Source organism: Callorhinus ursinus, unplaced genomic scaffold, assembly GCF_003265705.2.
Source record: "Callorhinus ursinus isolate GAN/ISIS: 27379988/994484 unplaced genomic scaffold, GSC_fseal_2.0 scaffold72, whole genome shotgun sequence".
NCBI lineage: Eukaryota > Metazoa > Chordata > Mammalia > Carnivora > Otariidae > Callorhinus > Callorhinus ursinus.
This window is the reverse complement of record NW_027397134.1, coordinates 564,788-581,435: the sequence shown is the minus strand read 5'-3', so window position 1 is coordinate 581,435 and position 16,648 is coordinate 564,788. Positions and strand designations below refer to the sequence as shown.

The following is a 16,648-nucleotide window of genomic DNA, read 5'->3' as shown; positions in this document are numbered from 1 at the left end:
GAGTACGCATCGGAAAGATCTGTGGCAGACAGGAAGGGTTTTTTTTTAAAAAAATGCGTTATTGCCCTCTTGTTTCCAAAATTCTGCCAGGATATGTGAAAGAAAGGAGTTTAAAAAAAAAAAAAAAAAAAGTGCTTCTCCCAACGGTACCGGCAAGTAAAAAACTAAAAAAAACTACAAAAAAAAAAAAAAAAAAACACGAAAAAAAATCCAGTTGATTATTTCTTTTCCTCTTCGCAAACCTATGTGAAGGGAGAACATGAAGGAGAAAGTAAAAGCGGATGTGCCGAGGAAGGAGGGTTCTAAAAATGAAGAAGGGGACGTCCCAGGAATTTCTGACGTTGAAAGCCAAAAACAGAGGAGACGTTCACAGGAAGTGCGTGTTAGTTAGAAAGGAGCCTGTCTTTGAGCGCTGCTTTTCTCATTCTCAGAAATAATCAAAGAGGAGATGGACCCTTGGTCTAATAAAAGATGTCATCATTTTTATTACAAGATTATACCTAATAATACGAACGTGAAGGGAGACTTTACCAGGATGGCAAAAGCCAAGGGCATGTGGGAAGTACGTTATGTGGGGGCCTTGAGTTTTGGCTACTATTTCTGTGGAAGGGTCGATCACTGCTTAAAATACCCTTTCTTAAATAAATAAACACATTCTTACATGAATCTGAAAAAAGAGAATTAAAACCCGAATTGTTTATGAGGCCGGGTATGGCAGGATGAATTCTTCGTACACAGAGCTGTTAGAGTGACATCTGTTTAGACAGCGTATTACCCGTGGGAGTGTGCTCCGGGGTATGAAGTATTTTCTCATGAAGTTAAGCCAGAGGAAGTTTTTATTTAAAAAAAAAAAAGGAAAGAATAAGAGGATACTCACATGGATATTTAATTCTACGTTTTTCCACTGACAGAATCGAGTGAACTTGTCACTAAAAAAGAATAGAAACAGTCACTGAAAATTTGCATATCACATGAATTGGATTTGAAGAGCAATGTTAAAGGACAGACGAGGATGTTACCACTTGTGTTGCTTCTCAACCAGAGGTACGTTTCCTTCCTTATCTTTTCACAAAGACTTCACCGGTCTTTGTGGCTTTATTTTATGATTCAGGTGCATGATGTCATATTTCCCTTAAATTGTGATGATTGTTATGGTCCCATCAATCTGAATCAGCACCATCCAAGAGAAGGCCTAACGTGAGCCCCATATGTACTTTCATGTTGATAACGTATTTTATTTAACCCCAGGATAGAGAAAAAAATTATCATTTCAACATGTGTGTGATCGGTACAAAATTAGTAATGAGACCCTCTACATTGTTGTTTTTATATTAAGTCGTGAAACCCAGTGTGTATTTTGCACTGAGAGCCCATCTCGATTCACACTCAGTCATTTCAAGGGCTCAAGAGCTCCATGTGGCCAGTGGCTCCCATACTGGACCACGCAGCTCTAAATGACAAAATATTCGGGAGTGCCTGGAGGGCTCAGTCGGTGAAGTGTCTGCCTTCGGCTCAGGTCATGATCCCGGGGTCCTGGGATCGAGCCCCACATCGGGCTCCCTGCTCAGCGGGAAGCCTGCTTCTCCCTCTGCCTCTGCCACTCCCCCTGCTTGTGTTCCCTCTCTTGCTATCTCTTTCTCTGTCAAATAAATAAAATCTTTAAAAATAAATAAATAAATGACAAAATATTTATAAATAATGGTAATAGCAGCAAACACTCAGCTGGTGCTTTCCATGGGCCAGACCCTGTTCATTTCCCCCTCCAGCAACAAGATGAGCAGATCTGACGACCAGGAATGATGATGCCCATTCTGCAGCAGAGGAGACCAGGGCCTGGCCAAGGTCACACAGTGAGAGAAGGAGTGGGGATGGATCTGAACCCGGACCAAGCAACGCTGCTCAGACACAAATGCTGTAGGAGAAAAAGCCCTTAGACTAGAATCACAAGACACGATAAGTCCCACTGAGCGGATTTGTTCCCACAATTTACTCAGCTTCTTGATGAGTACTTTTTTTTCCCCTCTATCTAGAAAAATATCTATCCCCACAGCTTATTTAATAAAGTCATTATTTTCATTATGGTTATTAATGAGCAACACTGTCTGTAGTGTTTGTTTTAAAACATTTTTTCAAAAGAAATGCTTTCTAGATTGAATACTCTTCAAAGGCAAAGAATATTCTTGGTGACTGCTGGATTTCACCTAGCCCCTGGCACAATTCCTTACATGGGCACAGTATCCAGGGTTCTATGAATGAATGAATGAATGAATGAATGAATGAATGAATGAATGAAAAGGAAAGGAAGAAGGAGAGAGAGGGAGAGAGTACTATGAAATACATGGTCCAGGAATTACTGGCATTCTAACAGAATGCATTAAGGCATCTAAATATCCCAGTTGCCTGGGGGGAGTGGTTCATTTTATATGCCATCTAAGACAAATGTAGTGATCCAAAGGGGCATGTATACCCCAATGTTTATAGCAGCAATGTCCACAACAGCCAAACTATGGAAAGAGCCTAGATGTCCATCAACAGATGAATGGATAAAGAAGATGTGGGGTGTGTGTGTGTGTGTGTGTGATGGACTATTATGCAGCCATCAAAAAAACCGAACTCTTGCCATTTGCAACGACGTGGATGGAACTAGAGGATATTATGCTAAGTGAAATAAGTCAATCAGAGAACGACAAGTATCATATGATCTCATTGATATGAGGAATCTGAGAAACAAGACAGAGGATCACAGGGGAAGGGAGGGAAAAATGAAACAAGATGAAACCAGAGAGGGAGACAAACCATAAGAGACTCTAAATCCCAGGAAACAGACTGAGGGTTGCCGGAGGGGAGGGGGGTGGGAGGGATGGGGTGGCTGGGTGATGGACACTGGGGAGGGTATGTACTATGGTGAGCGCTGTGAATTGTGTAAGACTGATGAATCACAGATCTGTACCCCTGAAACAAATAATACATTATATGGTAATAAAAAATAAAAAAAAATTATATGCCATCTAAGGATCTTTTAAAAATATTTCTGAGGCTAATATAGTCACGTTGAAAATCAAAAGCAGAACCCTGTAATTATGTAGCAACTTTTGTCAATGAATTGAAAATGACGTTTACAGAGTGTTTCATTGATCTCCCTATCATCTCTGTGAGGTTGGTAAAATAAAATTATATTTTGAGCATTTCTGAGAGTTATTTCAAAGGTTTTTCTTGTTTGTTTGTTTGTTTTTTAAGTATGATGAGTGCAAAAGGCAAAACCACACTGGGGTGTTCTCTGTACTTACAAATCTATGACTGTCACTTTGAAATTCACTTGGTGTGTTGGGCAAGCTCATCCTCCCTTTCCTCCCGGATTCTGGAGCTCAGAGCCGGCAACAGGGGGCCAGTGAGCTGGCACGTTTTACAGACTTGCAGACTTGGCTGGGGAGGACTAACAACCGCGGGGAGAGAACTGTCCTGATGACTGAGAGAGAGTCAAGAGAACCAAATCCCAACACATACCCTGCCTCAAACGAACATCCCCCCAACACACAAAGGACACCTCCAAACACACATTTTGCCCATGAAGTACAGGTTTTCTGTAGCCAGTTCTTCTTTAGAAGTAGAGATGGCCCTGGGGTGTTCAGGCTCAGTCATGTATCCATGGAGGTTCCTTGAGTGCTATTTCTGGTCAATGCCTAATTACTAGAATGGGCACTTCTTCACAGAAGAGGGACTGGGGCTGAGAACAGAGCAGAGCCTGGGCAACATAGGGCTCCTGACAGCCAGTGCCCTTGCAGATGATGTACAGCTACCCCAGAGGGAAAGTCAGAGGTTAATGATATAAAAACGCCAGGGATGCGGTGAGGGTGGGGTAGAGTAAGCACTTTTAACCTCTGTCTGTGACTCGGGCTTTAGATTGCTGGGCAAGTGAAGTTCACTGCCTCATCCAGAAGAGGGAAAGCCTCCTTCCCAGATTCAGGCCAGCCTGGAACTTAGTTAAGCCCTGTGCTCCTGCTGGCCTCAAGTGAAGGCAGAGATGAGGCCTGGCTGAAGATTTCCCCTTTATTATCAGACTGAGAAATCACCTTACCCGCAAGGCCCTCAGAGAGTGTGGCCAGTCCTGATGGGGCCAAAGGCTACAAAGTTCTATTTGGGGAGTGTCCATGCTTTTCAAAACCCACGCTCAAAACTCTTGGTCTGACAATGGAGTTTTTAAGTTCTCATTTGAGAATGTATTGACACGAAAAGAACGCAAAACAGATAAAAATGAAGAAATCCGCTTTGAAAATAATTTACATAACATGGTGAATGGCTTCAGAAAATCCAGTGCACCTGCTTGCCTAACACGCAAACAGCTTGGATTTCTGGTGGCAGTAAGAGCAGAAGGCTCCCCTAGTGGGACTAAAGGACATGCAGGTGGACCAGGGGGCCAGTCAGCAAAGAAAAAGCTACCAGACCCCCTCCCCCTCCCCCCTGTAACTCCCATCCCCATCTCTCCCTAGAAGCTCGGCTGACCCCAAGAGGAGCTGGGAAAGGTCAGAATTCTGAACTAACGGCACTGGCGCCAGGGCAGGCCGGACCCCGCTGAAACACAGCCGGCCTACCCCCTTAACGCGAGCCACCGCTCTCTGGCAAAGTCTCCGCTCTGACTCAGAAAAGGGTAATAATCATTTGTATGCGTGTTAGTTTCCCAAAGTACTGACTCCACTCCAGGATAAAATTATCTCTTGAACTCTAGTGGCATCATAACACAACTGTTTTTTTTTTTTTTTTATTACTTTAGTTCTGTGAATAAGTGGAGGGAAAAACCGCAGAGAAGCAGCATTTGTTCTAACGGGGCAATTACTGAACAGCTGTGGGCTGCTCCAGCACCGAGACTCGATCATCACGGCGATTGTCTAGAAATTAGCCCAGTTTGCGGAGAAGAGCGCAGTCAGTGAGAAAGCAGATTCCGCTGAAGAGTGCATGATCTCAGAGGGATACTCAAAATCCCAGCGAATGGACTGCTGGTGGCCAGAAAGGCGTATGGGCCGGCCGCCTTTACAGGCAACGCTGAACATGTTCAGGGTTTCGTATGACAAACATACACATATAGCTTGAGTAGCTCAAAGGGACACATTTATTAGGGATAGTAATAATATATGTGACCACGGACATCTGCCTAGAACCTCAAATTCTATTACATAAAGAATCAAGTGCAATCTAGTCCCACCTTGGGGGGCAGGATCTCAAAGAGCAAACAAATGAATTAGATAGGTTATAGAACCGTGCTTGCCTTAGCAAAGGTGTCCCAATAAGATACTCTTCATACTGTGGTTCCATAGTCTATTTAAACTTTAGACCATTTTGAAGCTAAAGAGCTACAGATTGAAAGAGACATCAAGATATGCAAATCCTAAATAATAAAGTACTGAGGTGACAGTCTAACATGAAGGCTGGCACATAGTAAACGCCTGGTAAGTACATTCATTGTCAAATGAACGAACTGATACCCATTTTAAGGACAGCGTTCATTGGGTAAAATGAGGTACACCTATAGAACAGCCCTGGGCTATTCTATATATATATATATATACTATTATTTTAATATAACATTAGATGTCAAGTATATCTCAAAAAAATGTTATGTACATACATGAAGTTTCATACCTTTCCATAAATTTTTGGAAAATGTTGCCTCGAAGACTTTCACAAATTTCTTCTATGTAGGGCTGGAAGAGATGGAAAAGAAATCCCACACTGCATAAATAGGAACCTAGAATACATACTGATGAGACTCGGATGACCTGCAGCTCCCACTCTTGCATTTGCCCAATTTTTAGTAACGGATTTACCACCGTGATTATTTAATAGTTATCTACAGCCCAACTGCATGCTCTGTGAAAATATGGACAGGTCCGCCCGTTTGCCCCTGCATCCCTATTGCCTGGCATGGTTCCTGCAAAGTCACAGACGCTTCCCAAGTGACCATGGTTGGTTTTCCAGGTGTATGACCCGTGCAGTCCCACAGGGCTCATGCTCAGAAGAGCCAGGGCTTGGTTTCATGTCCCTGCCTAACCCATCTTAAAATTCTGAATTTCTGAAACAAGGGGCCCCAAGTTTTTTAATGCTGTGCTGGGCCCTGGAAGTCATGTAGCACATTTTGTAAATGACTAAAAGTGTTGATAATCAGCATTGATACTGAGTTTTAAAGACTAAAAGCTAATGGATCCATGGAGTAAATTTTTTTTAATTAGCTACTTTACTTCTGAACTTTCTACCTCTTGGAATCACAGAGCTAAAGGTAACTAACCATGGGGAAGAGTTAATCCCTCTCCTCATTTTGTACATGAGGCTGCGGCACTGTGGACAGGTGCTTTCCCAAGGTCTCTGAGCACATTCGTGGCTAGACCAGGATGAAGGACTCCTGGCTCACTTGTGTGGTGCGCATCCCTTTATGGAAAACAGTGTGCAGGTGACTCTTGTACCACATAAGTCTGAACCACACAGGTCCACTTACACGTTGATTTTTTTACATACAATACTAGAAATGTATTTTCCTTATAATTTTCTTAATGACATTTTCTTTTCTCTAGTTTACTTTATTATAAGAATACAGTATATAATACATATAACATATAAAATCTGTGTTAATCGACGGTTTATGTTATCGGTAAGGCTCCGGTCAACAGAAGGCTATTAGCAAAGTTTGGAGGCAGGAGCCAGAAGTTATACGTGGATTTTTGACTGCATGGGGGTCAGTGCCCTAATCCCTGTGCTCTTCAAGGGTCAACTGCATTTATTTTGAAATAATTTTGTCTTACCTGGAAAAGAGTTGATGTCACTTGTTTCTTGGATAGGTGACTCTGTACATGCTCAACAGCTTGCTTTGAGAATGGCTTTTCAAAAAAAAATTTAAAAAAACAGTATTTTTTTCCCACAAACCTCTGTACATCACACAATACTACAGCATATAATTTAACACAATTACTAAGCAGGAAGCTGTGGTAATTATATTGACATGCATTCTTTAAAAATCAGCTGGATATCTGTGGGCAATAATGGATACTTGCTCCTCCGAGCTTCCGCAGTTCTTAGCCACCATGTCGAGAAGGATGATGAGCACGGGGGCACCTGACTGACGTAACCTAACCCCACAAGAGTTTAAGACTACTGTGATTAAAAAAAAAAAAAAGTGTAAAGAATCTTATTATCACCTTACTAAATGTATACATCCCTCAATTAGTTAATGACGGGGTCCTGAAACTGTAAAAATTTCCACTATATAAGAGAAAACAAATGCATGAAAATCCATGTAAGAATTGAAAGCCAGGGTGGTAGGAGGCTGTACGTTAAGGAAAGTCTTGCTGTGACCACAGCAGAGGGGAGCTAGCTCTAAAAAAACAGTTCCAATAAGAACTACACACTCTCTTCTCCCTCCAAACTTCAAATTATGTCTTCTTTAAGAATGCACCACAAGAGGAAAAGCTGAAAACGCCCATCATACTGCCAAAAACCCTCTAAACTGCCGAGCGACGTGAAAACCAAGTTTCAGTGGCATCCCCACGGAACACCTGGCATTTTCCAAGGCTCAACCACCAGGACTGGCTCAGGAATTCTGTCTACTACAAGTGAGGTGAGGCCAACAAAGAAATGCAGGGCGCAAGAGGTGCACCAGCTACAGCTACTCAAGTGGCAGCAAGAACCGTGAATGACACAGTAAATGCAGAAGCACTACAATAAATCATTATCGTGGCCAGGGCTGTCTGCTCGAACTCCCCTCAATGACAGCAATGTCGTGTATCCGCGCTGGTCAATACCGGAGCCACCAGCCACCTGCAGCTCTCAGGCACTCGAAATGCAACTCGAGAGGCCTTGGGGAGTGAAATGCTTAACTCCACTGGATTTTAATTAATTTAACCTGATATCTAAACAGCCACATGGGGCCAGTGGCTTCTGTATTGGACATGGCAGCGAGGACAGTGAGGCCACTCCTTCAGAAAACTCTCAGAGACAGTATGTGGTGAATTTTTATCACTAATTCTTCCATGCACTCCTGGCAGAATAATTTCCTAGGAACCTAGTTTATCCTAATGACTGAATGGATTATGTGATTTACAGGGGGAAAAACATATTTCCACCATTATTTAACTATTAACAAAATTAACATAAGAATTATTACTCTTCCTCATTAATCCAAAGAAACCATTTAAGATTTCTATTGATCAACATTTGATTAGCCTAATTATTTAAAGTACAGCCAAATTAACAATAATAAAGCTGAATTTCTTTTAGAAAGTCTGGAATTGAGACCAGCCTTTTTTTCCACTGATCTGCATGAGTTATCAATTTTGTTTTCATCATTTTTTCTTTGGCCGTGAAAGAATCCGCTTTTGGAAATATCCTTGCAGTAGATGGAGCATCAGCTTTGTGTCTGCATTACCAGCAACCAAATGACAGAAGAGAAGACATGGGTCCCGTCCTGGGGGAGTACTGTTTGATTTTTTAAGCTTCTTCCTCCTATTTTACTTTCTAGAAACACTGAAAGCTGTCTCCGAGCCAAACTAAAGGCACGGAACAGAAAGAAATACTTACATGTGAGCAAGACAGCAGCTCCTTCATGATATAAGTGTCATAAATTTGGCGGCTTCTGCAAAGGCGGTCTTCCTCATTCTCAAGCTTCTCATATTCTTTTATCTAGATTTTTCAAAGTTACCGTTGTTAGGTATGTCTTCCCAGAAAACTCACTTTATTAAAAGATATTACTCGCCTGGGCAAAAAACCACTTCCACAGGAGATTAAGCAAATTGCTAAACCGGCTACTCCACAGGAAACAACCATTTCTAATGTTGGAATAATGAAGTTGGGATAATTTAAATGCAACTTGAAACATACAAATGGGTTTTTTCCTATGATGAACCTCGTCACTTAAATTTAGGAGCACAATATTAGGAAACAAATACTACCATGGTTACAATTATCTTACAGTACAACAGCCAGGGGCTATTTGTCCTTTGCCAAGCCTCCTCTCCAGAGCGAATCCCATTTAAATCTGGCTGTAATTCAGTTCTAAGAGTTATGATGGGGATTGTTCTCATTCAACTACAACATTACAAAACAGAAGAAAAGGGGCGCCTGGGTGGCTCAGTCATTGAGCGTCTGCCTTCGGCTCAGGTCATGACCCCAGGGTCCTGGGATCGAGCCCCACATCGGGCTCCCTGCTCGGCAGGAAGCCTGCTTCTCCCTCTCCCACTCCCCCTGCTTGTGTTCCCTCTCTCGCTGTGTCTCTCTCTGTCAAAAACATAAAATTTTTTTAAAAAAAAAAAAAGAAGAAGAAAATGTATATATAGTCAAGATTCCTGCAAAGAGATTTTTTAAAAAATCAGTTGAATATTTTAGAAAGGCATCCACCCAGAGATGAAAGCACTGGTTTTTCAGGTTGGAACCTCACTGCACAATAAAGTATTAATAAACAGGTTACTTTAAAGAGCGTATTTTGCTAACTTAGGGAAGCCAGTTGGAACAGTGTTAAGATAGGCCAAATAATAAAAATGTGCTTTAGAAATACTTGCCATATATAGAACTGGCCCCAACCTTCTAATCTGATAACAGAAGCTCCTAGATCAGAGAAATCGCTTTTATTTATTTACAGAAGTACTTGTAATCCAAAAGACAAGAGAATGAGGACACAAATGAAATACAGGGTTAGCAGGAAGACTGCAGCAAGGATCTTCAATATGATGACTAATTACTATGTATGACTTACTTTTGGGAACAAAGCGTTTTCAACAGATAGACAAATGGTGACATTGACTTTCGTAATATCTGAGTATTCTTTATTCTGGGATGATAAAACAGAAATAAAAGTTACCTTTTTATAGTAAGGCTGGGTTTGATAGTTTTGAAATCAAAACCAGCAAATCCTATAAGAATTTCTGATAAAGAAGGGGCACAGTCGGCAGGGAGTGGAGTGTGTGAAATACTGAGGTCCCAGATGAGGGCCTGCTGGTTCACACAAGGAGAAATTACTGGGGCCATATTATTGTCCTGCATTATCATCAGCATTACAGTGAGATTCACAGGTCTGTAACTGCCAGGGCTTAGAACGGAGTCTTGTTGGAACAGACAACAAAGTGTGCCATGAAGGCAGGTGGACTGGGGTGGGTTACAGCCCATCCAACCAGGAAAGGCTGTTCTAAGGAGCAGCAATCCGGCAGTGTTGGCATCACCAAAGGACCCAGGCTTCACCCCTGAGTTAATTCAGGACAAGTCTAAAGAGTTCAAACACTATGCCAGACGCAAATATGGTAGCTGGGAAGCAACAGACGCCAGATACCAAAATCCGAAGTTGAGCCAGAAAATAAACAGAGGATCTGCCTTAGTTGATTTCTTTTGTTGCTTTAATTTTAGGTAGGTCCAAAGGTCAATGCAGAATTCTGGGATAAAACAGGTAGACTGTTAGTGAACCAAAGGAAACATTTCTGCCTAAACAAGTAAACAAACCCAAGAAATAATAAGCCTTCATGGAATTATTATCCTTGAAAACAAACATAATGCAACATAAGTCTGTGTTCCAGGGGGCCTAGAAAGCAAGTTGACACCTGTTTAAACAAATGCTGATAATACGGAAGTTTTCCACGAGCTGTAATAATCCAACCCCATGGAACATTCTAGTTTCTTGGGCAAATGATACTCTGAACCACAATACGAGCTTTACTAAGAGACTTCTGCCTCCTAAACTCCAACCTGAACAACAGCAAAGGTAACTCAGTAGACAAAGGAAGAGCCTAAAGTATCTAAGTGTCTGTGGCTATAATTCAAAATTTACTTCCTATTATCAGGAAGACCACTACTTAAAGAACATGCAGTCACCTATCAATCAGCTCTAGACAGAATGATCTTATTGTAGCCTGTGCATGGAAGATGCTACCTCTAATTTGGGCAGTTAGATTGACCAGGTCACCTGAGCAGGCAAAGGCCAGAGTTCAAGGTGAAAAGTCTCCCCTTGAGCAGAAAAGAAACATGGTCATCGACGATGAACATTCACTGGCGACACAGTGCCTTTCTGCTTGGGTGGTTACAAAGCTCACAGCTGAACATGTAGCCTGAATAAGCGGAACCCTAAGAGCAAGCACTTTTGATCCACGGCTGTCATATCTCCACTTTCTCACCACCATTGTAGGGAGATGGCCTTGTAAAGCCACCAGTGGCCTCTGCTTGCCCAATCAAGGGTCTCTCTTGTCTGTAGCTTCACTGATTCCCAGCAAGCATTCAACTCAGCTGTTCCTCCCACCTTCTTCTCTGACTTCTGTGATCTACACTCTCCAGCAGTCTGCCACACTCGTTCCTCTTCCAGTCTCCCTTGGCTTCTTCTTCCTCTGTTGGACTTCTAAATACTGAAGTGCCTCAGAACATGGTGCCAGGGTACCCCCTTTTCACCTGTTCTATTCCCCTCAGGTAAAACTACTCAGTCCCACAGTTTCAAATACCCGTTATATTCAGATATCTAAGTCGGGACCTCTAGTACTCACTTCTTCCCCTGAGCTCCAGAGTCTAAATATCTAACTACCTTTTTGCCATTTTCATATCCTCTCTACCCCTGCCAAGCATGCCCCTCCCCTAGCCTTCTTTATCATGAAAATGAGCAAAACCATCCTCCCAATTGCTTAAGCCAAAAAACGAATAATCATCCTTGATTCCCGCTCTTTTGCTCACACCCCTGCTTCTACCTCCCCCTACGTCCAATTAATCACCCAATCATATTGGCTTTACATTCAAACTATATCACAAACCCAGGTTCTGCTTTAGATAATAGCCAAATAACTGCCAAGGGAACAATCCTCCTGAGAAAACAACTGTAAATTCTGGACATATATAAAACCCAACTACTCTGGAGCACTAGCGAGTGACCAGAAGTACATACATAATGGGGAAGGCACATCCAACAGAAGCTGGAAAGTAAGAGAGGATATTCCTGAAAATAAAGAGTCAGGGAGGCGGAGCTCCAAAATTTTGTGTATAAACTCTGTCAACATCCCTGTTGGATTCCATAATGACATGTGAGCATGGCAAATCCAAAGCAGTCCAGCTAAGGCTAAAAGAACTGAACAAGATTCAGCTGCTACCCACTGTGTAAGAAGAGCTTTTGAAATTTGAGCAAGCCAAGTTAATTGCTAAAACAAAACCTCAATACCCTTTTTTTTTTTTTAAAGATTTTATTTATTTTTTTGACAGAGAGAGACACAGCAAGAGAGGGAACAAAAGCAGGGGGAGTGGGAAAGGGAGAGAGAGAAGCAGGCCTCCCACTGAGCAGGGAGCCCAATGCGGGGCTCCATCCCAGGACATTGGGATCATGACCTGAGCCGAAGGCAGACGCTTAATGACTGAGCCACCCAGGTGCCCCCTCAATACCCTTTGAAGAAGCATACAGAGTTTAGAGTATCTATAATGTATCAATCCCACTGTACAAGATACAATTTAAAATTATTCTACATATCAAGAAACAGGAAAATGTGGTCCACGTGCAAGAGAACAGACCATAAATGAAGACCATTCCAAGATGACTCTGATGTTGGAATTATCAGAAAAGGATTTAATGCAGCTATGAGAACTATACTTAAAGACCTAACAGAAAATATGCATGTAATGAAAAAAAAGCTAGGAAATAGCAGCAGAAACATATTAACTATGAGAAAAACCAAACAAATTTTAGAACTAACAAACACATCTGAAATAAAAAATTCAATGGATGGACATAATAGCAGAGTAGAGATGCCAAAAGAGTCAATGAATTTGAAGACAGATCCACAGAAACTTTCCCATCTAAAGAACAGAAAAAATATCTGGGGGAATAACTGAACAGGGCATCAGTGATATTTGGTATAATATCCAAAAATAAAACACACATGTAATTGGAGTCCCAGAAAGAGGAGAAATAGAGATTGAGGCAGAGAAAAATGCTTTAAGGATAATGGCCCAAATTTTACCAGATTTGATGAAAGATACAAATTTACAGATTTCAAGAAAGTCAGCAAACCCCACAAAGGATAAACACAGTATCTAAAATCACTCCACTAGGGGCACCTGGGTGGCTCAGTCAGTTGGGTGTCTGCCTTCGGCTCAGGTCAGGATCCCAGCGTCCTGGGATGGAGCTCCGCATCAGGCTCTGTGCTCAGCAGGGAGCCTGCTTTTCCCTCTCCCTCTGCCTGTCTGCCTAGTTGTGATCTCTCTCTCTCTCTCTGTCAAATAAATAAAATCTTAAAAAAATAAAATAAAATAAAATTACTCCACTAAAACACAGAGATTTTCAGAAATGGGGTGGGGGGTGAGCAAGACAATTTTATATTTGTCTCAAAGAAACAAATTTTATATATAAAAACACCGGCTGAAAGTAGAAAGGAAAAGATATATCATGAAAACAGTAAGCATAGGAGACTGAAAGCCTATAATAATATCCAGTGAAGTCATTTTCAAGACAAAGACTATGACAAGCAATGAAGAGGGACATTTCACATGAAAAGACATAACCATGATAAATGCATATGCACCTAATAACATAGCTTCAAAATACATTTTTTTAAAATGACAAGAAAAAGAAGAGACAATTCTACGATCAGAGTTGTAGATTTTATCACCTCTCAGCAATTGATAGAACAAAGAGGTCTAAAATCAGTAAAGACATGGAAGATCTATCACATCAATCCCCTTAATCTAATTGATATTTAAAGAATATTCCCTTAACACTCCCATCTTAAGTGTTCCATGGGCTTTAGAATAAAACTTGAATTGGTTACTCTGGCCCCTACCCTGTCTCCCTCCTCCACCTGATCTTATCTCATACTACCCAAATCCTCTCATCCACTATGAACATACCATTCTGGTCTTCTTTCAGTTCCTCAAACATGCCAAGTTCTTTCCCACCACATTAGGGGCTATGTCTTAGCCACACTGAACCGAAAATGCTCTCTCTCCTACCCTGCTCTCATCTTCAGAAGACTAGCCTCCCTGTCAATCAAATCTGTTTCCATGCCCATTCTTCAGAGAGTTAGTCTTTGACCCATCAATCTAAAGTGGCCTCCAAGTCACAACATATCATACTGAGTTTTGAGTCTGCTTTGAGTCCTTGCATAGCAGTTATTACTTCCTGATACATTTCCTGTTATTTGTTACTTTTTGTTGTTTGTTTCTCTCAACCAGAATAGAAGCTCAAGGAGAGCGAGGACTTTGTCTTGTTCATCCACCCAAGCAGTGTCTGTCACTGGTGTTTGATAAATCTTGGCTGAATGAATGAAGAAAATCCTATGTAATAACTTTGCCTCCAATCTTATATTTATTCTCTGTTTTCCATGATTTCTTTCTAAATCTAGGTATATATACATATTTTGATAAGCTGCCTCCAAATCTAAATGGAAAAAGGACACGGAACCAACACGCTGAGCCATAACTCTGTGTCGGTCACTGTTCTGGTGCGCTGATTTCACATTCACACACACAACCTTAAGAGACAGGTACTGCCATCACCCTCATTCTTAGCTGAGGACACCCACGTAGATAAGACAGACATTGTTTGCCCAAGTTTACACAGTTAGTAACTAGTGGAGTCCAAATCCAACCCAGGCGGGCTGAATTTAGAGCTGGCACTCTTAACCACTAAGTTACAGCCTCCCATATACCTGAACGGCATACTGTAGATATGGTTTAGAAAGCAAATGTCCACCCAGCGTCCTATCTGAGTCTCACAATTAGCCTGTGAAGCAGCCGGAGATGATTCGTAACCTCCTTTCACAGATGAGGCAACTGAAGCTCAAGTATGAAGTCCCCCTACTGTGTGTTCCTCAAGTACAGGGACGGCGTACTAGTCACGTGTATAAGCTCCAGGTCTGAAGTGTAGGTGCTGCAGAGATGGCTCAACCACTGGCCCCACAGCCCACAGCAAGTGAGAGGTACAGCTGCACCAGAGCCTAGCTAGGCCTTCTGTCTATGAGTCAGATACAGATGAAGATGAATACCAGCTACACCACAGAATCAGCAGGCATAGATTACGTGTTACCGAACATTACAGACAACAAACGGTGTGGGAATCAAAGGGGTAAGCAATCACGGAAGACTGGGCTAGTTGTCCAGAGGGGAATTGTTAGCAAATATATAAAGTGAGCTAGACCTTAAAAGAAGCTAGGCTTAAACTATGGAAATAGCCAAGACGTCCATCGACAGATGAATGGATAAAGAAGATGTGGTATACACACACACACACACACACACACACACACACACACACACACACACACACAATGGAATATTATGCAGCCATCAAAAGGAATGAGATCTTGCCATTTGTAATGAACTGGAGGGTGTTATGCTGAGTGAAGTAAGTCAATCAGAGAAAGACATGTATCATATGACCTCACTGATATGAGGAATTCTTAATCTCAGGAAACAAACTGAGGGCTGCTGGAGGGGTGGGGGGGTGGGAGGGATGGGGTGGCTGGGTGATAGGCATTGGGGAGGGTATGTGCTATGGTGAGCGCTGTGAATTGTGCAAGACTGTTGAATCACAGATCTGTACCTCTGAAACAAATAATGCAATATATGTTAAGAAAAAAAAGAAGAAGAAGATAGCAGGAAGGGAAGATTGAAGGGGGGGAAATCGGAGGGGGAGACGAACCATGAGAGACGATGGACTCTGAAAAACAAACTGAGGGTTCTAGAGGGGAGGGGGTTGGGGGATGGGTTAGCCTGGTGATAGGTATTGAAGAGGGAACGTTCTGCATGGAGCACTGGGTGTTATGCACAAACAATGAATCATGGAACACTACATCAAAAACTAATGATGTAATGTATGGTGATTAACATAACAATAAAAATTTAAAAAAAAAAAAGAAGCTAGGCTTTCCACGGGCTGAGAGGGCAAAGCAGCATTCCAGGCTGGAGGAAGGACACAAACAAACAGAACGGGCTCAGCAGTTAGTGGCAGTTCTCTATAAGAAGGTAGAGAAAGATAAAGAGAGAAAGATAGGTGATGACTAATACAAAGATATGTGAAAATCAGAATAAGCTATTAGGCCTTTAACACACTGGAAATGGGTAACCATTAAAAGTCTGGGGACCCAGGAAAGTGGAAATACAACATATAAAATATGCATTTCAAGATATCAGACAAAAAAGTTTTCTAGGGATTGGGGTCAGACAACAACCACCAGAAACAGATTGATAAAACCAAGGACACAGAGAAGAATTACTGATAACCTCAATGCTTAAAGGCTGAACTAATTTAGAAAACTGTATTTGAAGCCCCAAGACTGGATGGTGTCTTCAGTAAAAGAATATAGAGCAAGTTGCTAAGGAGCTTTGGAGTGTTATCCTCCAAGAGGATAATCTGCTAAAGCCAGATCCATTGCGTGCCAAACCAGAAGACAGGTGTGAAGAGCTGGGAGCAAGCCAACCAAGAGAAACTCCAATGTTTAAAGTTCAAATGGAAACACATCAGCAGTACTCACTGCCATACTGGCAAGAAGTGCTTAAGAAGTAGCCCAAGTAGATTGCCCATCTGTTTCAACCTTGCAAAAATTATCTGTTAAAGATTTCTCTGTATTTGACAAGGCAACTTAGTACTTGCTGAAATTGGAGAGGTGAAACTTAAGAACAAAGAAACTTCTTTTGACCGCTCAAGCTATGATATTCATCC

General features: G+C 41.8%; 1 protein-coding gene across 5 annotated transcripts in view; it reads right to left on the bottom strand.

Annotated features, from left to right (window-relative positions):
• GRK3 (G protein-coupled receptor kinase 3) overlaps positions 1-16,648 on the bottom strand; it is a 124,427-nt gene that overhangs the window by 49,676 nt on the left and 58,103 nt on the right. For 3 of the 5 annotated variants that reach the window (XR_012376437.1, XR_012376438.1, XM_073886861.1), the window contains exons 4-8: positions 9,731-9,805; positions 8,560-8,661; positions 6,789-6,863; positions 5,635-5,696; positions 878-929 (exon numbers count right to left, since the gene is read on the bottom strand). Coding sequence is in view for 3 of the 5 variants with exons in the window: in XM_073886861.1 (XP_073742962.1) it covers positions 878-929; positions 5,635-5,696; positions 6,789-6,863; positions 8,560-8,661; positions 9,731-9,805 (366 nt within the window). In the remaining 2 variants the exon portion in view is untranslated. The remainder of the gene's footprint in view (positions 1-877; positions 930-5,634; positions 5,697-6,788; positions 6,864-8,559; positions 8,662-9,730; positions 9,806-16,648) is intronic. The other 2 variants (XM_025858131.2, XM_073886862.1) reach the window with 1 other exon arrangement.